General features: G+C 41.4%; 1 protein-coding gene across 1 annotated transcript; it reads right to left on the reverse strand.

Moving 5' to 3' along the window:
• Positions 1-207: 207 nt before the first annotated feature.
• Positions 208-23,414, reverse strand: HDAC2 (histone deacetylase 2). Its single transcript, XM_040979969.1, has 14 exons — positions 23,235-23,414; positions 15,593-15,705; positions 14,424-14,541; positions 13,231-13,305; positions 12,681-12,819; positions 9,255-9,396; positions 8,652-8,744; positions 8,468-8,576; positions 5,297-5,437; positions 4,987-5,095; positions 4,284-4,414; positions 3,425-3,580; positions 1,231-1,288; positions 208-578 (listed from the first exon to the last, which is right to left on the reverse strand). The coding sequence occupies exons 1-14, from the start codon at positions 23,284-23,286 to the stop codon at positions 548-550; spliced, it is 1,467 nt and encodes a 488-aa protein (XP_040835903.1). The 5' UTR covers positions 23,287-23,414; the 3' UTR covers positions 208-547.
• Between the last annotated feature and the right edge of the window lie 2,159 nt (positions 23,415-25,573).

Raw genomic sequence — 25,573 nt, forward strand, 5'->3', positions numbered from 1 at the left:
TTCAGTGCAAGGATAATTCCTGTAACTCGTTTGCTCAGCTTGCATTAATTCCATAGACATGTTCACTGATACTGACCAGCTAAGCTATAAGGTAAAGTGGTTAATTGTTGTTCCTGAAGCAACAATCTTTCAAGCTCTAATTACTATCTTTGATGTCACTATCTCCTAAAATAAGATTTCATGTTATAACAAACAGGCCACAGACAATCCAAGTACAATTTTTTAATAAAGGTAATTATAAAAGATGGAAAAATTAGCTCAGAAAGGCCAATGACTTCTTTAATAGATCATGTTGACATAATAACACATCAGTTTTAAATACTATCACATAGAGCATGGTGGGGAAAAGAAATTCTGCTTCATAATTAGAAAAATTCACAATAAAACTTGCCAAGAACAAAAACAAAAAAAGCTATTTTGAAAATAAATACAGTCCATGCTAAAGTAGTATAAAATGGAGCCAGAAGTCCTCAAAAAGAAAACAATTTTCCTCCCAATATTTTCTCACTTTTTAAATGGTTTCTTGAAGTAAATGAGACTTTCAAATTCAAGGGTTGTTGAGCTGTTCCGACTTGGCTCTGTTAAGAGGCAAGGTGAATATTAAAAATGGCACAATCTTGATTTGAATGCACTGCCCAATAATACTGATTCAGTCCTGTAGGTTTGCTTGCCAAGAAACACACTCATTAACAAAACTTTAGTTATTTTGAGATTAACCACTGCTATAATCTCATCAGTAGTTTATAATCTATCTCAAGCTGTCCTGCAAAATTTGCAGAAATTATGTGTGACCACATATGTACACGCTTTTTTACAGTAAAATCCTGAATTATATTTTTACTCAGAACTTATTAGTTCAATGTTTGTTTATCTATTGCATAACACTAAAAGATTAAATACAGAAATAAAAGCACCATGAAAACCATGAGTGCACATGTAAAAGTGAAAGTTTCAAACTGATTTCTATTTAGTTACACAAATAATTCTCATTTTTTAATGAAAGCTACTTAACAGACAAGCAGTAAACAGAAAACATAAATCAACGGTCAGCACGGCACGGGTCTCACACACTAATACAGACGGTATCTGGAGGCTCTCACACGACTGTTAGCACATTCAGTTCAGATCTTCTTAGTACAGATACCAATAAAGACACACACTCCAAGAAAATGGATTTTTTAATAATAATAATAATAATAATAATAAATTACTTTAAGGAGTATTATTTACCCTTTGGTATCTGCCTTTTCAACACTGCTGTCCTTTGCTTTATCTTCCTCCTTAACATCTAAAACAAAGATTAGGAGAAGATTAAAACCCACTTTAAAATGTAATTCAAGAAGCAAGTTTTGTTTTAGATATTACACTAAGTGACAGAATCTAAGCCTCGCTCTAAGCGCCCTTTGGCACCTTTGGTTCTCTTAGAATGCAGCACCGTGACATGTCCTGAGTAGTGAATACATTTTTGGTGAATTAAACGGGAGAAATAAATCATTCTGAGTAGAGGAAAAGGAAATATCCAAACTTAAAAGGATTTTTAGGCAAGAACAAATTGGCAGGCCAGAGGGGAAACTCTTGCCATGGCTGAAGCCATATGAGAACAAGTACACTGAACCAGCTGAGTTCTAATGCCGGCACCCCTGGGCTTTGTTTCATTTCATTGTGCCTTTTTGTTTGTTTTACTATTAAAGACTTACTTATTTATTTTAAAGACAGAGAGGGGGGTGGGGGTGGGGGAAGGAGACAGGGACAGAGAGACAGAAAGATACTCCATCTGCTGATAAAATGTCCCCACCAGCTATGTCTGGGCCAGGAACCAGGAACTCTCCTCTCCAGGCATGCCAGGGATTCAAGCACTGTGGAAGAGCCATATGCTCCCTGACCACTCAGAAGGAGTGTTAACTTCCCAGAAGGAAGGTGAAGGGCAGGCACTCAGATCCAGGATATAGGCATTCCAAGCAGCAGCTTAGCTTACTCAACAATGCATGTCTCCAAGGGTCTAGTCTAATCTATACACACTAAAGCTGACAGGACAATACAGATACTACCTCACTGTGGTGGCTTTGGTTCAGTTTTAATCATGTAAACCTAAACTGAAAGTATTAAAATGAAATGGGAGCAGGGAGGCCCTATGCAGTAGCCTAGTGGCTGAAGTCTTTGCACTGCATGCACTGGGATCCCATATGGGCACCAGTTTGTGTCCCAGCAGCCTCGCTTCCCATCCAGCTCCCTGCTTGTGGCCTGGGAAAGCAGTCAAGGATGGCCCAAAGCCTTGGGACCCTGCACCCGCGTGGGAGACCTGGAAGAGGCTCTGGGCTCCGGGCTTCAGATCTGCAAGGCTCCAGCCATTGTGGCTGCCTGGGGAGTGAACCTGTCTCTCCTCCCTTCTGTATACCTGATTTTCCAATAAAGACAAGACAAATCTTTGTTTTTTTTTTTTTTTTTTAAGGAAATGGGGAAGGGAAGCATTAGAAAAGGAATGGTCCCACAGATTCTGACCCACAGATAAAAAAAAAAATACAGGCTTTCTATTTTCTATACACTGAGAATTTTAAGAATTACAAGGCCTAATAACCAAATAAAGAAGCAGAGTTTTTAAATCTCAGCAAATAAAGTGCTAAAAAACTAGTGTAAGATGAACTCAGATTATGCTGTTAACAATAAACCCACTTTCAGCTAAAAGAGTAATGAATGCTAAGCACCTTGGTACTTTCTCACTTGCAAGTAAGAAAAAGCAAAGACGGCGACTTTAGAAAGTCAGCGTAAGACTGACCAAGCACGTGGGCCTCTGCCCCCATGTGGGAGACCCTGAAGGTGCTCCTGGTTTCAGCCTGGGTAAAGCAGAGGAAGTCTTAGAAGGACGGAAGTCTCTCCCTCTTCCTCTGTTACTCTTGACTACTATGACTAGAATTTCAGGATGCCCGTGGGCACACAGGAGCACCTGGAAGCCATCCCGACAGCCCTCTGGAAAGCTCAACTTACAAAATGACACAAGAACTGTAGCATGTTGAGGAATGGAACTAGATGCAAACATTAGGTAGCTAAAACAGTGTCTGAGAATTTCAGCTCTCTCATGGACTAACAAATGAATGTGTAACTTGTCCTCTCTCTTAGTATACTTAACACTCTTGTAAGTAAACTACTTTAGTGTCTATCTTCAAGACAATGTAATAAAGTTTCTTACACTATAAAATCAAACGAGTAATAACTTGGAAAGATTTCAAAGATAACTAAAAGTTAAACTTTATAAGAAGGAGCGTTTACCCAGCCACCCACCCACCTCTAATATTTGTATAGTTAGCTTTAAGAGCTCATAAAAACTTTAGTGCTTCAATGTAGATCTCAATGTAAAAAAAACCCAACCCAACCAACCAACCAAACAAAAAACACCACAAAAACACATCTGCCAAAAAATAAATCTGACCTGCTTTCTTGTCCTCCGTCTCTTTTTTGTCTTCTTCCATCCTAGCTTTCTTCGCTCCTTTCTTATGATCGGCCACATTTCTACGACCTCCTTCCCCTTCATCCTCAGAATCGGAGAATTCTTCATCACAAGCTATCCGCTTGTCTGATGCTCGGACTGATATATACATAAAATTTTAACAAAAATTACAAGCTTTAAAATCATTACAGAACACTCGTATAAATGGACTAATCAGTTACCACATTTAAAAGTACAGACTTTTTAAAAGATTAGAACAAAATGAATGGTTTGTCTCAACACTGAAAAATAAGCTTTGGTTTATAAACAGCCCCAAAAGAAATTTGGAGATAAGTATTTAGGGATTTCTTTTTTTAAAAAAAAGAAAGAATTTGGCATGTGGAAATAATATATTTATACCTGAAAAGTAACCTACTTTAGAGTTGTTATGGAAAACAAAACAAAAAAACAACCAGTAGTGTCAATAATAAGAGATGTTAATCATCTGCATCATCCAAATAGAAAATCAGATTTAAGCACAAATAAGGTAGGGCTGTAAAACCAAATAGCAAGTGCATATTATTTAACCCATTCTACTTTGGGTAAATGGCATGTTTTCCTATTTATAATTGACTATATTTAGGTGGTTACTTTCTGGAAATTTTCATTCATACACATTTAGTAATATAAACTGAAACTGAACACTCAAATCAGACTGGGGGGACCAAAAAGCAAAGATCTATGCAAGATTAAAAATGGGCAAAGTAATAATGGTACTTGTTTCAGGACCAGTAAAACTTTTAAGTATCATTTTAATGATTCAGGAAAATGTACCAGAACACAGATCAAGGCATAAACTCACTAGAAATTCTCTTGTCTGGATCTTCTCCGTCTTCTTCGCCGCTGTCTTCATGGACCGCATCCTCTGGAATAGCCTGCATCTGGACACCAGGCGCATGAGGTAACATGCGCAGATTCTCAAATAAACGCTGTCTAAACACATAAGCAAAGGGAACAGGCAAAATCCAGCTTATCTGATGTTCCTCAAAGATGAAAGATAAAACATTAAGCAAAAAATTTCATCCTTTTCCTAGTTCAGATTTACTGAGCAGTGAGTTTACATGTACAAACTTCACTGCATCTTTACAATTCAGAAATCAGTATGTTTTATCCTCCATTTCAGTGACTCCTAAGCACAGTCTATGTAAAAGACAAAAAACTCGAGCCTGGTAGATTACATTCCATTAATGGAGATAAAAACTTCCTCTAAAAGACTAAGGGAATACAAAGGCACTTCACAACCCAGAAGTAAAATGGGGTCAAAAGAGAAATTTACTTTGGTGTAAAAATGTATTGAATCCAAAGATACTTTTCATGAATTTCTCACAGGCTTGGATTTCATTTTTTTTTCTTTACACTAAAATATATTGTTCTTTGAATTCCACTGTCCATGAACTTCCTGCAGTGAATAAAGCTTGGATCTACTGTCCTTGGTCCTCTAGTGAAACCCTCCCTGCTAAGACGCTGTCAAGATGAGATGGTTATAAAGCAACTCAATTTCTTACTTTATCTTTTCCATATACTCCGGAGTATTCTGGTTAGTCATGTTGGAAGGGCTAATATGCAGCTTGAAGTCTGGCCCAAAATACTCAAAGTAATCATTATATGGCAATTCTATCAAAAACAAAGACAAAAAAAATACATATGAAGTGCTCAGTACCCACCCAAATTCATGTACAAAATCAGACGTCATATTTCCAAAGAAAAGGTTTTAAGCAAAGTATGAAGTAATTATCTTTTAAATCACACAAGGACCCATCCACTTCTAAACAGCAGCAGCCCATGCACCCCAGGTCACACAGGAAGGACACTCACCGTTAGGGATCTCACAGTCCAAAGCAACCGCAGTCTCATAGGTCCAGCAGCGAGCCACATTGCGGATGGTGTACCCTCCTCCCCCAAGCATCAGTAACGGCAGGTTAAAAGTCTTAACAACTTCTACACATTTAGCATGACCTAAAACAGAGAAAATTTGGGTTAACAGTAAAATCTGCATACTAGCAAGTTTGCAAAGTGAAATTCTCAAAGCTAATAAATTCAAAATTTTACTCTGCCAAATTAGGTTTTCTAGACATTTGGGAAACAAAAATTCAATAAACCTTTAGACCAGAACATCATTAGTTATGTCTTACATGCATCATTTTAGCAAATATTTGATAAAAAAAATAAATTATGCAACTACTAAGATTAAAATATTATCAGAAGATGTTCACATGAGTTTACATGGAAAAAAATTTGGTTGAATGAAATATTCAATACACACACAATACATTCTTATCATTTTCACTTAAAGGCAAGGCATATACAGAATAACTACAGATTATACAAAGTTAAAGGCTAGGTTATCTTTGAATGATTGTATTAATGGATTATTTTATCCAAGACTATAAACCTAACCGAAAACACATATTCCCTTTGGAGCCACACCTCAGCAGTAATTTATAAATTGTGGGCAATTTTCTTGGGCTATTTATACATATAATGTAATCTTGAAAGAAAGCAAGCAAATTCCTCAATTTTAAAAGAAATTCATGCCTGTCCCCACTCCCCAAAAAAGGCAAATGTATCAAGAAAAAATTCAGCCAAACCCAGACAACACTCACTTTGAAACGTGAGTTAATAAAAATCAATTATTTGTTCTCTGTGTTTGTATTCCTGTGAGAATTCTCAATATTCAAAAATGGTTTTGCATGACTCAGTCCAACTGTTATTACTGCCACTAGAGACATGTGCTTCTTATAACAGACAAAAGTTATCTGATATTTTTAAAGAGTGAAAACATAAAAAACTGGATCAACATGATGGCTCAATTGGTTAGTCCTCTGCCTGCAAGCCCTGGCATTCCATATGGGCCCAGGTTCATGTTCTGGCTGCTCCATACCCTATCCAGCTTTCTGCTTGTGGCCTGGAAGAGTCCACAACCATGAGACCCAGCACCCAGTGGGAGACATGGAAAAGGCTCCTGGCTTTGGGTCCGCTCAGTCTCTGGCTGTTGCAGCAATGTGGGGAGGAGAAAAAAGAGAACAGATGGAAGATCTTTGTCTCTCCTTCTCTCCGTAAATCTGCCTGATAAAAATAAATGAATCTTTAAAAAACACATAAAAAATTAACTGACTTCCACGTAAGTTGCTAGCACACACCCACACATACATTTACTTTTGTTTCATCCTCAAACCTGACAAAAATAACTATAAAAGAATTTCTTAAAGGTGTTTATAAAATCCATAAAAATAAACAGAAGAGATATAGCAGCAAGAAGGTAACTGAAGACACCAAGTACGTAGATAAGACATAACTACTCAGCACATCTGAGAAATGCAAACAGCAGCAGCAGTGGAGACATTTATTAGTAAGCTGCAACTGTCCTTCTACGCTCTTCGTAACTGAAATGCTATCTGGACAGCAGAAATACAATGTTGTTTAAAAAGGCAAAAAGAAAACAAAAACAAAAACAAAAACAAAAAAACACCCAAGAACCATGACTTAAACTGAAAAACTAACAGTTCACATATATTTTAAGAGCCTCTTAGTTTTATCACTTTTAGTATCTATTTTGAGGCAAATATGCAACATAAAGTATTCAACAACATGAAACCGCTATGATACTATTGACCTACCCAAAAAGAGTACATTACTTTAGTCTGGTTCCCGAAACACTGAACTGAAGAAATCATACAATAGTTAGATTAACAAGCACATAAGTTTTGTTTTAATTTATTTGTAAGAGTGACAGACAAGACAGAGATCCTTGCTCTTACTGGTAGATTCCTCCAATACCCATACAGTTGGGGCTGAGCCACAGCCTGGAGTCAAGTCAGGTCTCAAAGTGGATAGCAGAGACCCAGGTCCATGAGTTCCATTATTCACTGTCCCCTGCCGCCTCCCAGGACATACACTAACAGGAAGCTCGAATTATAAAATGATCTGGGACCCAAACCCAGGTACTGACTCGGGATACAGATGTCCGAAGCAGTGACTTACCCACTGCACCAAACACTTGATCCCACATGGGCACCAATTTGTGTCCTGGCTGCTTCTCTTCTCATCTAGCTCCCTGTTAATGGCTCTGGGAAAGCAGCAGCAGACGGCCCAAGTGCTTGGGTCCCGTCACCCATGAGGCAGACCTGGATGAAGTTTCTGGCTCCTGGTTTTGGACTGGCTCAGCCCTGGCTGCTGTGGCCATTTGTGGAGTGAACCCTCAGATGAGATCTCTCTTCCGTAACTGACAAATAAATAAAATCTAAAGAGAATAAAGAAAAAAAGTGAAACTGACAGGTATTTGATGTAACTGAATATATGGAGATGTCAGATTTTGGGAATTTAGTAATAAGTAAAGGGAACACTAAGTGAACAAACAAAGGAAAAAAAACTTAGAAGGGAAACTGCCTAAGTGAAATGAGTTGTTAGCCTAACACGGAATACACAACCTAAACTGTTTTTTTTTTAATTATTATTATTATTTTTTTTTATTGGAAAGGCAGATACACAGAGAGGAGAGACAGAGAGGAAGATTTTCCGTCCGATGATTCACTTCCCAAGTGAGCGCAACGGGCCGATACTATGCCGATCCAAAGCCAGGAGCCTCTTCTGGGTCTCCCACGCGGGTGCAGGGTCCCAAAGCTTTGGGCCGTCCTCCACTGCTTTCCCAGGCCACAGGCAGGGAGCCGGAAGGGAAGTGGGGCTGCTGGGATAGAACCGGCACCCATATGGGATCCTGGGCGTGCAAGGCGAGGACCTTAACCACTGCGCCACCGCGCCGGGCCCGTGCTAAACTGTTTTTTTGAAAACAGAAGTACAACAAGCAGAGTGTATATTGGAGACAACAGAATCTTCTTGCACAACAGCAAATGAATATATTTCATTAAAATAAAATCTAATTGCACACAGTTCACTGCTAATGAGCAGGGAGGAACCACACTTTATTGTTAAGTCCCTGCAAAGAAAAGTCATCCACCTGGAAATGATAGCCCTATTAAAACTGCTTACCTTTGACTGTTAAATTGAAGCATCCTAGTCTGTCGCCAGATAATGAGTCGGCTCCACACTGCAATACTACAGCACTAGGTTGATACATCTCCATTACTTTTGAGATGATCTACACATAAGACAACAAATTAGTATCTCTAATAGCATGTAAAAAACCCATCTTAAAACTGATTACACAACTTACAGGTTTAAATATCTGGCCGTAAGACTCATCATCTATGCCATCTCTCATTGGAAAATTGACAGCATAGTATTTGCCTTTTCCAGCACCAATGTCCTGAAATACATAAACAGAAGGTAAGAAACACTTCACAAGAAAACCTCTGACTATTTAGCTGCCACAGTACTTTTAAGATGAACATTGTGCAGATTTTAATGAACAGAGCCATCACATGTCACCCACTAAATATGCACAAGTTTTATGTGTCAGATAAAACATTTTTTAAGTCTAAATAACAAGCCCCAGCTTTGAACCGATCTTACAGACTGAAACGGGAGCAATAGTACCATGTTCATCTTTTTACACATTGTTTTGGTAGAGAGCTGGAACAGAAGTGGAGCAACCAGGACTCAAACCAGCCCCCATACCAGTCTTATGTTTTCACTGGCTAGGCCGTAATGCCAACTCCTTGAAAAAAATGTCTTAAATTATAGTCAGCAAAAGCCTAGTGGATGACAGAATGCATGAAGTGTTACAAACTAACAATTCAGGAAAAATGCTGGTTTAAATACAGGTAATAAACCTCTTGCTAATCTCATATTCATTCAAAATGGGATTTGGTCTTACCCTCAAGTCTCCAGTCCCAGGAAAATACTCCCCGTATTTATGGAAGGACACTGTCATTACACGGTCTGTAGTATAAAAGGCTTCTTCCACACCGTCCCCATGATGAATATCTATATCAATATATAAGACCCTCTGATGATATCTGAAAATAAAACCACAAAGCAGTCTACTGAGTCTTTATATTCCAGAATGTGTAATTTCTTTCTTATTTTATGTCCAGCCTAAGAGATCACCTGAAAGTTTGAGCCTTAAATCATAAAATTTCCTCTGGGAGAAAAACTAGGAGAAAATCTATTTTCTTTGTGAAGGCTATCCTATTTTTCATGCATCAAACACATAAGCACATTTTAATATTTTAACTGAAGACCACACTACATTCATAATTGTTTATAAAAACCTCTTTAGTAAGTCTCCAATATTTTTCTTTTTATTTTAAATTAGTGGTCTGGCATTCTGTGACAGGTTATACTACTACTTGTTGACACTGGTACTGTGCTGGTTCAAGTCCTGGCTGATCTAATTCTGATCCAGCTCCCTGCCAGATGGTCCAAATACTTGGGACCCTATACCCACACTGGGGACTCTATGATGGAGATCCTCACTTCTGGCTTCATTCTGGTCTAGGCCTGTCACAGCTGTTTGGAGGAGGGAACCAAAGGACATAAAATCTCTATGTCTTTCCCTCCCTCTCTGTAATTCTGACTTTCAAAGACTCATTTATTTGAATAGCAGATATACAGATTAAATTTTTCCATCTAGCAGTTTGTTTCCACAAATGCCTGAAACTCCATTCGTGCTGGCCAGTACCCAAATAGTTGGTTCATCATCTGCTGCCTCCCAGGCACATTTGCAAGAAGCTGGGTTGGAAGCAGAGGTGGAACTTGATTTCAAGCATTCCTGCATTAGATGTGGGATTACTAAGATGAAGCTCAACATGCTAAACCCTAATACACACCCTAAGTTTTAAATTTATTTTTAAAATACTTACTTCATCGTCTCAAAAGGCAGAAATACAGAAGGGTATAGCGAGTTAAGCCACCTGAGATGCAGGTATCTCATGCTGACACTAGTTAGAATTCCAGCTGCCCCACTTCTGAGTTCCTTGCTAATGGCCTGGGAAAGCAGTAGAAGATGGCCTGAGTGCTTGGGCCCCTGAACTCACAAGGCAAACCAGGAAGCTGCCAGCTCCAGGCTCCAGTGTGGCCCAGCCCCAATCACTGCAGGCTTCTGTGGAGGGAGCCAGCAGATGAACATGCTTCTCTCTGTGTCTCTCTCTCTCTCTGTGCCATCACTGCCTTACCAAACCCATCCCTCCAACAAAGTTTAAATAAAGCGATATCCACTGGCTCATTCCCCAAAAGTGCCTCCACCAGCCAGGGTGAGGCCAAGCCTCAGTCAGAAGCCCGGAACTCCATTTAGGCATTTCACATTAGTGTAAGGGTCCAAAGCACTGAAAGCATCTCCTATTTTGTAGTATGCATTAGCAGGAATTTTAATTTTTTAAATCATAAAAAAAAGGAGTATTTCATGTTGTGACAATTATATGAAGCTCAAGTTCTAATTTCTAGTACTAGACAACATGTGGAACTCTCTCCTAGAAATCCATTCTGATGCTTAATGTACTACAAATCCCACTATGGCAGTTATGCCATGAATGTATTTGGAAGCCACCTGTACCACTGCATCTTGACATATCATTAACCATGAACATCCATGCGAAAAATCACAAAAAGGAAGACATGTACTTCAAATATCACCTTTTTAAAGTGACACATATTTTGCTATTGTATTACAAGTTAATGTATCCTGCTTACTAGGTAATATTTCATAGTTACCCTAAACTCGTAAAACATAAGCTAACATTTCCAGATTGAGTTTCCAAAATAGTACTTACTCTCAACATTCAAAAAGTAGGAAATTTACAACAGTGAATCTCATTGTCAAAGAAATTTCTTCACAGGGTTAATAAAACAAAAAGGCTGCATATTAGTTTGAATTGCTTTTTACAAAAGCAATTCAATTATGTTTACAATCAAAAGAATGTGCTAAAACTTTGCTCAAAGAATTGGATGAAACTAGAATCAACATCAATAAAAATACAGAGCAAGGGTTGCCAAAGCGACCTAACATACTAACTCTCTACCTGCTGCTTCAGCATCCCACAAGGGCACAGGTTCACGTTCTTGGCTACTGCACTTCCTATTCAGCCTGCTGCTTCTGACCCAAGAAAGCAGCAGAGGGGGGTCAAAGCCCTCAAAACCCCACACCCACATAAGAGAACCGGGCGAGGCTTGTTTTCAGACTTTAGATCAGCTCAGTTCTAGCACTGCGGCCATCTGGGAAGAAAATCAGCAGTTATAGCATCTCTTGTGTCTCTCCTCTCTTTAAATTTGCCTTTCAAATAAAAATAAATAAAACTTAAACAAAAATAGTAAATGATTTCAAATGATTTTTACACAGACATTCCTCAGTTACTATATATTTGAGGAGTCAATACCAAAACTGACTGGAAAATTAGCTTCTATGGAAAGTGTACACGAAGTTAGCTATAGGGAAGTTTTTTAACTTTGAGACTGGCAGAAAATATATCTCTGCAAATCTCCAAATCATAAGCGCCTTTAAGGTCTGAAGGCGATTTCAAATACAGAAGGATAATGCTTAAACATTCAACTAAGTAATATAGGTTTAGATTTATGTCCATTGATAAAAACAAAGCCCTGCTCGGATAAGAAAAGTAGGCAGTTAACCAGGCTCACTAAACAGGCAAACGTATTTCCCTTAATACTGTTTTCAAAATGTGCCTGCAAGTGAAAGGTTACAAAAATGCTTGTCATTTTTCACTAGTTGAAACTGCAACTCAAATCTAAACTGTCAAGCTACTTCTACTATAGTTGTGTTTGTACAATGTACACACATATATTTATATTTAGTAAAGCTTTACTTATTTCAAGTCAGCAGAATTTGAGAGAGAGAGAGAGATATCTTTCATCTAAAGGTAAACTCCTCAAATGGCCACAACTGCCAAGGCTGGACCAAGACTTTCTCCAATATGGCAGGCAGAGGCCCTGGCACTTGGGCAATCTACAGCTTTCCTACACAAGGAGCCAGAAGGAAAGAGGAGCAGCCTGGACTAGAACCAGTGAGAAGGAAAGCTGGTGCCACAGGCAGCAGTCAGCATGCAGCACCCAAACACCAGCTCCTACTATTTCTAAAAGGCAGTTTCAAGTATTTATACAGTTATATATTCATATTTAATGATCCAAGGATTGACAAATTTCCTCTATTTTCTATGTTAGTTTATAATGAATTCCAAGATCATTAGATCTATTTCAGCCAACCTACTGTTTGGTTGGTATTAAAAATGCCAGACTTACAATTTTAATAAAACATTTTACCACAGGAAAAGTAACAACACAAACAACTTACTTTAGCAATTCGAGTATGGCAAGCACAATGTCATTAACATAACAGAATCCTGACGCTTCTGACTTTTTGGCATGATGTAATCCTCCGGCCCAGTTAACAGCCATATCAGTCTGCTGTCGGTTTAACTTCACAGCTCCAGCTAAGAAAGAAATACAGCAGAATTTCTGCATACTTATAACACACTAGTATAACTGGAAAAATGCTATGTCATCAGTAAGCAAAAGCTTAAAATTTAAAACCACAAGGATCACTATTTAGAGCAGTAACAGTTTCTTCTTCAGACAAATTACTTCCTGATAGTTGATAACTGATTAAACAATAATATCAATGGAATGAGAATTAACACTGGTAGCTAACAAAGAGGGAAGTCTTCAAGTGAAAAGGTAAGTAAAAGTACATGCACATATACACTCTACTATCATATATGACACAGCAAACACAGCTGAAGTTCACTATGAACACACTGACTATCTGTTAACTTCTGCCTTAAATAAAAACCAAAATACCACGCTCAGACAAACACTAAAACTGATCTATTGAGGGCACTTACCAACTGAGCCACCAGTTGAGAGCTGACAAAACTCAAAGAGTCCATCAAACACGGGGCAATCTTCTCCAACATTAACTGTGGATAATTTATTGCATTAATTTCAACCCATTCTACAAAGAATGAAAACTTTTTCTCACAAAAACTATTTCCCACAAATGATTTTCAATACAACCATATAACATAACAATATCCATCTATGACTTACAACTTGAATCCTATCTATACATTACAGCATAATCAATAGTTAAACCAAAGGAGATATCTGTGTATATGCTAGGAATTTGTGAGATGTCGATTCGTGGTGCAGTATAATCACCACACAAGTTCAATAAACACAAATGAAAATGAACTCCAGTAACAAGCTTAAAAAATATATACACTTAACACTGTTCCAAATATTTTAGGATGACACTTCATATTCTATCTTTAATCCAATTATGATCTTTAATTATATATTATTTTTAAACTACAAAAGAGATCAAAAGCTTCACTAAAATTCTAATAAGAAGAAAAGCAGGATATATACATTATAGTCCAGGTTAACCAAAGCACACAAATAGAAGAAAAGCGTTATTTCTTAGGATTGGGATAATGAAGCATAATTTTCATTTCTGAAACAAGGAAGTGAGGTCTCCCTGCTGATATCCACGTTATCTCAAATGACCAGAGTAAGAAACAGAGTAGACAGAAGACCACCCAAATAGCAGTTTCACAGATTAATAAGATTCACATGGGTTCATAACCTTACGCAGCTTCTGCACTGTTAAATCCATCAAAAAATAATAGATAATACTATCAGGTTCTAAAAATACTAATGTATACAGCTCAATACTAAAATATCCTTTTAAAACTGAAACATAGGCCTAGCGCAGTAACAGGTGGCTAAAGTCTTTGCCTCGCATAGGCCAGGATCCCATATGGGTTCTAAGCCCTGTGGCCCTGCTTCCCATCCAGCTCCCTGGGAAAGCAGTCAAGGATGGCCCAAAGCCTTGGGATTCTACACTAGCATGGGAGACCTGGAAGAGACTCCTGGCATCAGCTTGGCTCAGCTAAAACCATTTGCAGCCACTTAGGGAGTAAATCAATGGATGGAAGATCTTCCTCTGTTTCTCCTCCTCTCTGACTTTCTAATAAAAAATAAACGAAAAACCTCAATGACGCAGGCATTATTAAAAAAAAATACTGAAACGTACATCTCTGCATCTGCTTACTATACTCCGACATGTTGTCTGGTCTTATGGACCGCAGAAACTTGATGTACTCATCACTGTGGTATTTTGTCATTTCTTCAGCTGTGGCTTTGTGGGGCCTCTGTAAGAAACAATAAACATCAGAATTTAAAAATCACAACTGGTTTTATATTAGGGTTATGAATGAAAATGTGTAATTCTCTCTCACAGTGTTGTCAACAGAACTAGGCTGACAGAACAAATTCCAAAAGTACTCCAAATGTACACACATGTGTTAAGAAAACAGAATCACTTAAAACTAGTCAACTTTCTTCAAAAGCACAGGTATTGAACAGGCATAATACCAACTATGAATTAGTCATTCTTCGTGTTCTGTTGGGAATACACCAAACTGTTTAAGTCAAGCAGGCATTTGTAAGCCCAACTTTCACAAATTTTAATTTTCAAACATCCTGCTCAACATCTAAGACCTCATCAAAGAAAGGCCTGTCAGAGACTCCTTCTAAGTTCCAAGTCTGTGCTTATGACTTCTTTCAGTTGCCTACCCTAACCATCCTTCCCTGTCTTGACGAGCTCAATTTCCCTGATGCACATGACTCCACTCTACCCAGATTCCTATTCAAACACCTCTCTCCTCTAAACGTCTACATCAGAGAAAAAGTAACTTACACACACTACCTGACATGGTCGCTGCTTTATCTTTCCCCCCAACAGGAAGGAATTGATTCTTCTTGTATTTGGTTATCTACACCTGTTTGTATCTACAAAACACTTAACGTAATTGTATTACTTTGTTTTCTTTTCCTGCTTGGCAGTATCAGTTTCATATATTACATGTCCAACAAATATTTTCTCTACTAATCAATCCATTTCAACAGCCTAAGCACATCAACAATTACTATAACAAAAATATTTACTATACTAGATGGAGTTATTCTCCAGGAGCATAAAAGCTTAACATAGGGGGAACTGTCTTTACAATGGTCAAAGCAAAACAAAAAGGGGCTACAGCTCCCAAACTGGGTTTTCTATGGAAAAAAAAAAGGGAAAAAAAAAAAAAAAAGACAAAAGGAGTGTTTTCTTCCAGATTCACCAGCTGAATGCTCTCCAAAGAGAAAGCTTGAAAACAGCTACTAAAATGGTGTTGGGTGTTTACCAATAGTTATACTCACATATATTTCCATTTTTCTGTATAAGCCATAATTTAACAGCAAGTTATGAGTCATGCGGATCCTATGAGGTTTCATGGGATGTCCCTGTCCATAATAGTAGTTTCCAATATCACCTAAAATAGAAAAGACGCAAACTGAACAACAGAGACAATAGTTTCCTCATGAAAAATCTGAAATTTATGTATGTCAAACATTAGAAAGCATTTACCACCGAGGCAAAATTTCATTGAATACTTTAAATAATGATTTGTTTTATTTCCTAATTTCTTTTATAGTAAAGAAAACCAAGACATCACACAAACCTTTAAAAGGCGATAACTCCAGTTGTGTTTGTTCATTTTTTAAATTTTTGCTCCTCAAAGTAATATCTGCTTTTAATATTTTCTGGCAAATTAAGATGACTTGGGGAAATTCTAGTATTTTACTAGTATTACTTTTTTTTTTCAGAATTATTGTTTCATCCCAGAAATCCTTCAGAGTCAGTATTCCGTAAGTTAAAATGTTCTATGTTCACAGAGTGGTCCATCAAGGAACTTATGGTTACTAAAAGTTAGGTTCTAAATAAAACCTTGCTCAGACATATTCATGACATTTCCCAAATAATGTCTTATTCTTCATGATTAAACTTAAAATTTGTAGCAAATCAAGGGCCAAGGCCGAATCAGACAAAGCCAGACTGGAGTCACGAGCCACCAGCTTCCCCCAGTTCTATGTGTGTGGCAGGGCCCAAACACCTGTGCCATCTTCCACTGCTTTTCCTAAGTGCAGCAGCCAATACATGAACTGACACTTATTTGGAATGCTGGTACCACAGTGGCTGGCTTCACCTGCTATACCAGGACACTGGCCTCAAAAGCTGTAACTTATTTATTTGAAAGGGAGAGTGACAGACGGAGGGACAAATATTCTATCCACCGTTCACTTCCCAAATTCCTGGAACAGACAGGATTGGGCCAGGCCAACGCCAAACTCTGTGCCTCTCACCTGTGAGGCAGCAGCCCAATGCCAAGCCATCACCTGCTGCTTTCCAGAGCACGTGACAGAAAGCTGGCTCGGAAGCAGAGGCAGGAGGCTTGATACCGCACACAGGTGTACCCAAGCCACAGCCAGCAGCTGAGCCAGAAGCCCCATTTCCAGCTTGGCTTTTTAAATAGTATCTTATATACCATTATCTCAAGACATTTACTTTAAAGTAACACCAAAATCAATTTTAATCAACAGATGTTAATAAAACACACTAATTTCTAGCCTCTTGTTGTTACAGGTAGAAATTTAGCTTACTATGCCACACTGCTGGAACCAAGGACTTTAGCTGCTAGGCTATGGCACTATGGCATTTACCTTTTAATCAAGACAAAATCTCTTTTCTCAGTTTTAACAATCTAATAAGATCACTTATCTCATTTAAATAATTAATGAATTTAAAGTGTTATCCTGATTTTCATCAAAATACTTAAAAATGGTTTACCATCGAAGAAACAGCGAGAAAAATCATCTCAAGGTGGTTCCTGAACACAACTATTTTTAAAAATTGAAAAACACAGAGCAACACCTGTGGAAGGGTTGGAGCAGTGACACAGCACATTAAGCATCCTAGAGCAGAGGATAATGTGAGTCCAGCCTACTCAACTCCAATCACCTGCCAATGCACTGTGGAAGGCCCAATGCCCCAAATGTTTGGGTCCTCGCCATCCAGGCAGGCAGGAAGGATGGAGTTCCTGCATCCTGGCTTCCATCTGACCCTGACCTAGCTGTTGGGCTCATTTACAGTAGTGAATGTGTAAATGATCAAAGTCTGTCACTTTACCTTCAAACAAATATAAATTAACAAATCATTAATTATTTACAAATAATTTTTTTTTAGAAACAGTTCACTCTTCTAAATCTAGAAGTAGACGTGTTTCAAACTGCAAGACTTTAGATTTTATAGAAGGAATACAGTTTGTGTATATATCAACTATTCTGGAGTCTGAGCAGCAGCTTACCGTCAATAGTACACCTGAGTGAACATCCACAGGAAGTTAAAGATCATAAATACCCAAACACAAACTTTTGCAAATTTCAGATCATTTTTGATTTTTGGGCTGTGAAATGTACTTTCATCCCTAAATATAAGCAGACTGTAAAAAAAGACCACAGAGGGAGAGAGGGAGGTTAAGGAAAATCTATGCCATCCTTTTTGTCCCTCAGATTACTTAACAGGTCTTAATATGCGCCACTCTGCTTCTTTTGAAATACTTTCAAACTTTCATAGTAACTTTCTTCTGCCCCCAACGCCATCTCAAACTTCTCAAATTCATTAATTTAAATTGGTCAATCAGGGCCAGCTGTGTGCCTGCCACTCAGCCACTGTTCTAGATTCTTGGACACCCAGCAGTGAAGAGTTCTGCTTTATATATGCGTTTTCGGCATCCTCCTGTTGAAATTTTTTAGCAATGAATTTCTCACATTTCTGCTCATCCTCTATTCCTTGGGATCCAAACTCAGAGGAAGTTCTCGGCAATTTCAGAAGAACTGAACACAAGCCTGAGCCTGAGATTCGCCTTTCCAACCCCAGGGTTGCCACCCACCTAGCTGCTCAGCCCAGACATCCAGAGCCATCATTTATTCTTACTGACACCCCCGGCTCCAACTCCATTTCTAATCCAACAACAAACTCTTGGTTATATTTCTCAAAACCAACCTTCAGTGTGTCCATTTGTACTGAAAATGCAACCAATACATTTTCTGTTAGGATTTATTTTTATTGGAAAGGAGCATTTTATAGAAAGGAGGAGGGACAGAGAATGATCTTCCATCCACTAGTTCATTCCCCAAAGGGCTGCAAGTCAAAGATGAGCCAATTCCATGCCAGGAGCTTCCTCCAGGTCTCCCATGTGTGCAGAGTCCCAAGGCTTTGGGCCACCTTCCACTGCTTTCCCAGGCCATAAGCTGAACGGGAAGTAGAGCATCTGGGACAAGAAGCAGTGCCTATATAAGATGTCAGCGCTTTCAGGTTGAGCATTAGTTCAGCCATGGTACCAACCCAGCAACCACTACATTTGTGTATACCAGTTTGCATTCAACACTAATTCTACCATACCTCCAATTATGAAACCTTTAATGGCTTTCCAATTTCTAAATAAAAGTCAAAAACCTCTTTCCTTTTCTTAAAGTTATGGGAAGTCTAGTTCCTTAGTACCTAACCTAGAAACCCACAGTCTTTGCTTGCTTTTTTTGTTAAGTAGAACAAGTTCAACTTATCTGGCCCTTGCAGTTTGCCATGTCTCTAGAAGAGCTCTTTCAAGGCTGGCTTATTCTTTTCTGATTACCCTACCAAAATATCCCTTCTCTTATTCTCTAATATAGACTATTATTTCCTTATTATGACTTGAAAATAATAGATTAAAAAAAAATTCTCAAATGCAGTTACAAAGAGAAAGGAAGAGAAAGAGACAGAGACACACACAAACAGAAACATAATGTTTCTGCTGGTTCACTACCCAGACTGCTGAAGTTCATCCAGGTCTCCTACACGGCTCGCAGGGACCCCAGCCCTTACAGGCTTTTCCCAGGAGCATCAGCGGGGAGTGGGATCACAGGTGGAGCAACCACTCTCACTGGCACCCATGAGATGTTGGTGTAACAGTCAATGCCAAAAGAAGACTCCCTTAAATAATCTTCAATGTGGCACTAAATAGGGACGTAAAACCTATCTGGTTTTCCTAAAAGCAAAATTGACTTGGTAAGTTACGGCATCAAGGTAGAGCATCAATGTCAGTACATACTACATCCTCAGATTTTAACTTTTGACTCTGTTCTCATCCATGATTCAACGTCATAAACATTGACTAAAATATCACATCCCCTTTCCAATTCCACCTGGATTCTTTTAAGAATTTTCAACCTTTAATGTGTCCATTACATTAAAGAAATGATTTTTATTAGTGGGAATTACATTAAAAAGAAAAGCCTTTAGGTTCCAGATGTGACTCTCCCCCAGACATGAAATCAAAGTCAGGGTGCAAAAGGAAAGTGGTACCTAACAGGGGTATTAATCTGGTTTCTCCTATAGCAGACAAATGTCAAATATTCTATAACTCAGATGGTTAAGAACAACACAGTGCACCTGTTGTGAAGGCGCCACTGGGCAATCCTCCCCTTGCATTTGTTCTATGTGGCCAGTGTGATGGCTCAACTGGCTAATTCTTAGACTGTTAAGAGCCAGAATTCCATACTGGCACTGGTTGGTTCATGTCCTGGCTGCTCCACTTCCCATCTAGTTCCCTGCTTGTAGCCTGGGAAAGCAGCAGAGGATGGCCCAAAGCCTTGGGACCCTGCGCCATGTGAGCGACCTGGAAGAGGCCCCTGGCTTCAGATTGACTCAGCTCTGGCCATCATGGTCTCTTGGGGAGTGAACCAGTAGACGGAAGATCTTCCCCTTTGCCTCTACTTCTCTCTGTAAATTTGCTTTTCCAATAAAAATAAATAAATCTTAAAAAGAACACAAAAAAATTATACAGCAGTGTTCTATCTATAAAAATATGAATTAGCTAGTTATTCAGATTAAGTTTATCGCTTCAAATGGCAGAACTAAATTAAACCCTTTGTCCTCACAAAGCTTATATTCCAATAGGGACAGAGACAAAAGGAGGGCAGTACAAATGATAAGAAAAAATCCGGGCAGCAATGATGATTACAGATTTCACCTCATTGTTATAGCTAGCTGTATCATTTTACAGAAACAATGAAATACACCTTTTGATATTCCTTCTTTCTTTTAAAAACAAGTTACAACCAGTTAACAAGCCGGCTAACTACTTAGGCCCTGCTACTGACTCCACTCACTCCCAACCTAATCTACGTTGCATAACTTAAAATCTAAACTCTTTGATGCCAAAGCTCCTCTATTTGCATTCTGTGTTGCTATTTTACAAATTGACAAAATAGGGCTTTCTGATCATGAGAACTGAATTAAGAACTACTGGAAACATAATGTAAGGGTCCCTTCTCAAATGAGTCAAATCAGAGTCACAGGCTGTTAGTTAAACCTCTGCCCTTGCTAGCCATTAGGTGAAGTACTGACAACCAGAAGACTCCGATCCAAGCTCTCCTCAGTGGCACCCTGCTCCTGCCCTCTCTGCAAAGGCTCTTCATATAAGTGGGCACAGGAACAAACAGTTGCTGAGAAAGCTGCTACACAAGGGTACCTCCTGCTTCTACACTTCAAGCCTGCTGACAAAAAGTTACAGAGCACGTTATTCCTTGTAGCCCACACTGCCCACTGTCAGTGACACGTGTGGGAGCCTGAGTACGAATCTGCAACTTGTTCATTCTTTCCCTTTGCCCTGAGCTTCTTTCTGCCCGCCCCCCACTCACACACACAATATCTAGACTTTGGAAACAACGTATTGTTAAAAATTCACTTATGGTACTATGGGTAAATTTGCCACCTGAGTCCATGGCTTCCCACACTGGCCTGCGATTGTGGCCCAGATGCTCCACTTCCAAGCCTGTTTCCTTCTGCTGGTCTGGGAAAAGCAACAGAGAACGGGCCAAGAGTGTGGACCCTTGCTGCCCATAGGGAGATCCAGACGCATCCTTCCCATCAGGCCACTGTCTCCACCTGCTGAGTGAACCAGTGCATGGAAGCTCGCTCTCTTTCAAATAAAACTTAAGAAACACACAAGGTTTTAGCATTTCTAAGTTTTCTAGGGAAAATGGGGTGAAGGTTTCACCAACAACCCAAATTAAAAAATTCATGTGAAATGTATTCCCATCTCTACAGCGCCAAGATGGTACAATTTCAAATCAACTTACACATATGCAGTACCTTCAAAGAATGCGTTTAGAGATCTGTTTCTATTTTGTCCCAGAGATTACGGATCAACTTAAGTTTTGTCCTGCATTATTACTTAAATTTCCCACGAAGGACTCAGGTGGTAATTTCCTGTAAACCTGGCATTTTAAAAAAATGGATCGGGCCCAGCGCGGTGGCACAAGTGGTTAAGGTCCTCGCCTTTCACGCCCGGGATCCCATATGGGCACCAGTTCTATCCCGGCAGCCCCACTTCCCTTCCAGCTCCCTGCCTGTGGCCCAGGAAAGCAGTCGAGGACGGCCCAAAGCTTAGGGACCCTGCACCTGCGTGGGAGACCCGGAAGAGGCTCCTGGCTGCGGATGGGCACAGCAATTGGCCGTTCGGCTCACTTGGGGAGTGAATCATTGCACGGAAGATCTTCCTCTCTGTCTCTCCTCTCTGTATATCCGCCTTTCCAATAAAAAAATAATAAAAATAATGAAAAAAATGGATCACTGCTAAGAGGAATAGCACAATTTTTCATGAGCTAAAGTCAGGTTTATTGTGACCACTTCTACCTTTCTAATATGGTGATTTATAAAATACCGTATGTAACAAATGACTCCTCACATTTGTATTGCTTCCAATAAATCAGATAAACCTGTCAGATCCCTGAGCCTGGCTTTGTTTCATTTCAGTTCTCCTATCCAGAGGCCACATCACCCAGCTCAGGTCTTTGGGAACCGCTGTGACTGCTTTACTTCATGAGGGCCTGGGATGCAGACATCAGGTTTTTAACGTTACCGCCTATTCCACATCCCAGAACCCTTAAGATGAAATTATCTTCTATAATTCACCATGTCGCCAGCTCCAGCCTGTCTGGTTACTTAGTACTGCTCCACTGCTCCCGTAAGTCTATCTGCACCAGTGTTCCCATCACCTAAGAACTCCCCAAGGCCGCTGCCCCGTGCTCTCCACCTCCAAAGCAGGGTCTACTTCCGGATCGAACAAAGAGCAACAACAAAGAAGTGGGTGGTAACCACCTCTCACAGAGGCAAGCCAGGACCCACGAGTCCCATCCCAGGCAGCAACAGCTCCACATTTCCCTTCGTCTCTCAATGGCGCTCCAACTACCCACTGCCAACTCGAGAACCCTAACAGGAACGGAGGCAGGAAGCCCATGAGTTTAAATTCCAAGAAAGTGGCGCTCAAACAACCGGGTGGACAAAAGGGGAGGGATGGAGGATGCAGCCCACGCGAAACACGAGTGTTGAGGCCTCTGCACGCCGGGCGAGGGCTCCCACTCCCAGGATCTCCGCGCCGGGCCCCGAGCCGTGCCGAGGGGGTCCGGGCAGAGACGAGGCGCGGGGACAGGAGAACGCTCGGCCCGGACGGGAGCCGGGCACGCCGGGCACGCGAGGGGGGCTGCAGGGGCGGAGCTCTGCGGCCGCCGGGCTTTGTGTGCAGTCAGGGCCCCGGGACTGAGGCTCGCGTGCGGGGGATGCCGGCTCGGGGCTCCCCAGGAACCGGCGCGCCCACGAGAGGCCGGCGGGTGGGGTGCCAGACAGAGCGCAGCGTGCGGAGTAGGCCGGCGCGGTCACCCCGGACGGCCACCCACCCCCGAGGCCGCGGGCCCGCACCACCCGACCGAGGAGCAGAAGGCAAGCGGGTCGTGCCCCGCGACTCCCGCCCGGAGCCGAGGGGCTGGCCGCGGGGACCTCGGGTCGGCCATGGGCTGAGACGCGGCCAGGCGTCGGTCCCTCCTCCTCCTCCTCCTCCGCACCCCTCCGGCCCGGCGCCCCCGGACACCCGGCGCGACCCCCAGCCCGGCGGCCCAGCCCCTGCCCGGCCACCCAGCCACTCACCATCGTAGTAATAGCACACTTTCTTCTTGCCGCCTCCTTGACTGTACGCCATGGGTGCCCCGGCTATGGCTGCTGCTCGGCTCCGGCCGCCGCGGCTCGAGCGGGGACGGGGTGGAGGGTGCCGGGCCGCGGGGAAGCGCAGGTCGCAGGGGTCCCCGGAGGGCTCGGTACCGCCCGGCCGACGGGGCCGAGAGCGCGGAGCGGGGGTGGCGGCGGCGGCGCCAACTCGCGACACCGGGCAGGGGAGGAGGACGCCGAGGGAGGTGGGACCCGGTCACAGTGTCCTCGGCGGCGGCGGAGGGGGGAGCGCGAACGGAGCAGGAGGCCGCTTCTGGCGAGGGTGACAGGCCTCTCCAGGAAGAAGAGTCTGCGTGAGAGGCGGAGCCCTTTGAAGCCTTACCTAGGGGAAAAAAGGGCGAGCCTGCGCTCGGCAATCCCCCAGAGAGGGAGGACCCTGGCGTGGATTCCACCCTCCGATCCGCGCACAGTTGGTTGCGCCCACCCGGAGCCTGCGCAGTCGGCCCCGCTCCGCCGTAGTCCTGGCTGCCCGGACCCACGCCGCTCCCCTCCCCCACTGGGGCGACGCTCTGGCCGGCCGGCCACGTGCCGGGAGACCCGCACGACCCCCTTCCCGGGCCTGCAGCAGGGGCGCCAGCCCGCGTGCCGAGGCCGCGTCGCCGGGTTTCCTCACGTGTTCACTTATTTTTTTTTCTTTTGGCTCTTAATTGCTGTTGGGTACAGATCTATTATAGGCCTTAAAGGAAGAGTAAACTGGCCTGGGTTGAATAACCATTTATGAAATTCATTTATGTATAAGGCCGGGGCCTAAGCATCGGCATGTATAGTCATATGCCATTGATACGTATGCGCAACAATGTCTAACTCAGGTAAGACTTTGAGCACCATGCTGCTTCTCCTGTCAGCGGGTTAAGGAAGTTGGCCCTTCACACTGCTGGGTACTTGGGGCGTTTGGACTCGGTCTTTCTCCAAACTGCATACACCTTAGCTACTCAACCCCAGTCTTCTGTTGCTGCCTAGTCCGTGGATGCAACGCAAACTCCTAAACTCTTGCAGTTGTAAATGTCTAGCAAGTCAACATTATGTAAGCATGTACCCTAAGACAGCGACCTGGCTGGTAACAGGTGAAGTGGAAGCGCCTACATTGTAGCACTTCTTTCCTAAGCGTTTACATATGCTTCCCACACTGCCCGCGTGCATGCTCTGTCCTACACCCCTAGTCGAGAAAATCGGGCGACCGTTGTGAAACAGACTATTTGAAGCCACATCCAAAAATACGGTTCTTACTCTTCATGACTTTCCAAATTCCCAACTGTGTTCATGTGTAAAGCAAGATTTTTCCTAGACCACACCCTGATGAGATTTGGAAAGGGTGTGTCCAGGGTGTGCTCTGCCTCGCCCTCCCCACCCTCCAACCTGTTGTTTTTTTTTTTTTAAATAATTATTTTTATAAACAAGGCAGATTAGATTGACAGAGAAAAGGAGGGACAGATTGTTTACTCCCCAAATGGCCACATGGATCTGAGCTGAGCTAATGCAAAGCCAGGATCCAGGAGTCTCTTCCAGGTCTCCATGTAGTGCAGGGTCCCAAGGCCTTCAACTTACCTTTACTGTTTCCCAGACCACAATCAAGGAGCTGAATAGGAAGTAGAGCAGTCGGGATATGAACTGGCATCCCTATAGGTTTCTGGTGGCACTTGCAAAGTGAGGATTCAGTCATCTAGCCAACATGCTGAGCCCTATATGCATTTTTTAAATTATTTTATTATGATGATGATTTTATGATGCAGTTCCACCAGCCCTGGGATTTCCCTTACCCTCTCCTCAAGTCCTCTCTCCCACACACTGAGTCCCCTATATTATTTCTATAGTACAGTTTTTCATAGGCAGTCATATGTCCATCGTTGCAGGCATGGACAATGGCAAAAACTCCAGCATCTTAATATCAACAATTTCATTGGGAGTCCGTCTTTGATCTGGAAGTAGAGTTGCATACTACATTGTATCCTCACATCTGGATATGATAGTTTCCATTACACAGTCACTATACATCCCTTTAAATGAAAAGCCACAAAAAGCAATCAACAACAGGAAGAAAAAAAAAAGAAATTAAAAACGCCATGAAGTTAAATAACAAGTTACTGAATGACTAATGTGTCACTGAAGAATTGAAAAAGATGATCAAGAACCTGCTTGAAGAAAATGATGCCATTGTATGATCTATGAATCAGTGAAGAATTTAATCAGGAAGACTTTTAAAGAGATGAAACTGAAAAAAAAGTCAAAATTCATGAGATACTTTCTGCTGATCTTTGTTGGTG

This window comes from Ochotona curzoniae, unplaced genomic scaffold (genome assembly GCF_017591425.1).
Source record: "Ochotona curzoniae isolate NIBS_2020 unplaced genomic scaffold, NIBS_Ocur_1.0 contig_3368, whole genome shotgun sequence".
In the NCBI taxonomy this organism is placed as follows: Eukaryota; Metazoa; Chordata; class Mammalia; order Lagomorpha; family Ochotonidae; genus Ochotona; species Ochotona curzoniae.

What these genes read in the sequence shown, in the direction of transcription:
- HDAC2 (XM_040979969.1), bottom strand. Translation starts at nt 23,286, where the DNA reads ATGGCGTACAGTCAAGGAGGCGGCAAGAAGAAAGTGTGCTATTACTAC. An exon ending in ACGGCCAGATATTTAAACCT is followed by an intron (nt 8,577 to 8,651) that starts GTAAGTTGTGTA and finishes TCTTATGTGTAG; the next exon opens with ATCATCTCAAAAGTAATGGA. An exon ending in GGACTGTGAGATCCCTAACG is followed by an intron (nt 5,096 to 5,296) that starts GTGAGTGTCCTT and finishes TGTTTTTGATAG; the next exon opens with AATTGCCATATAATGATTAC.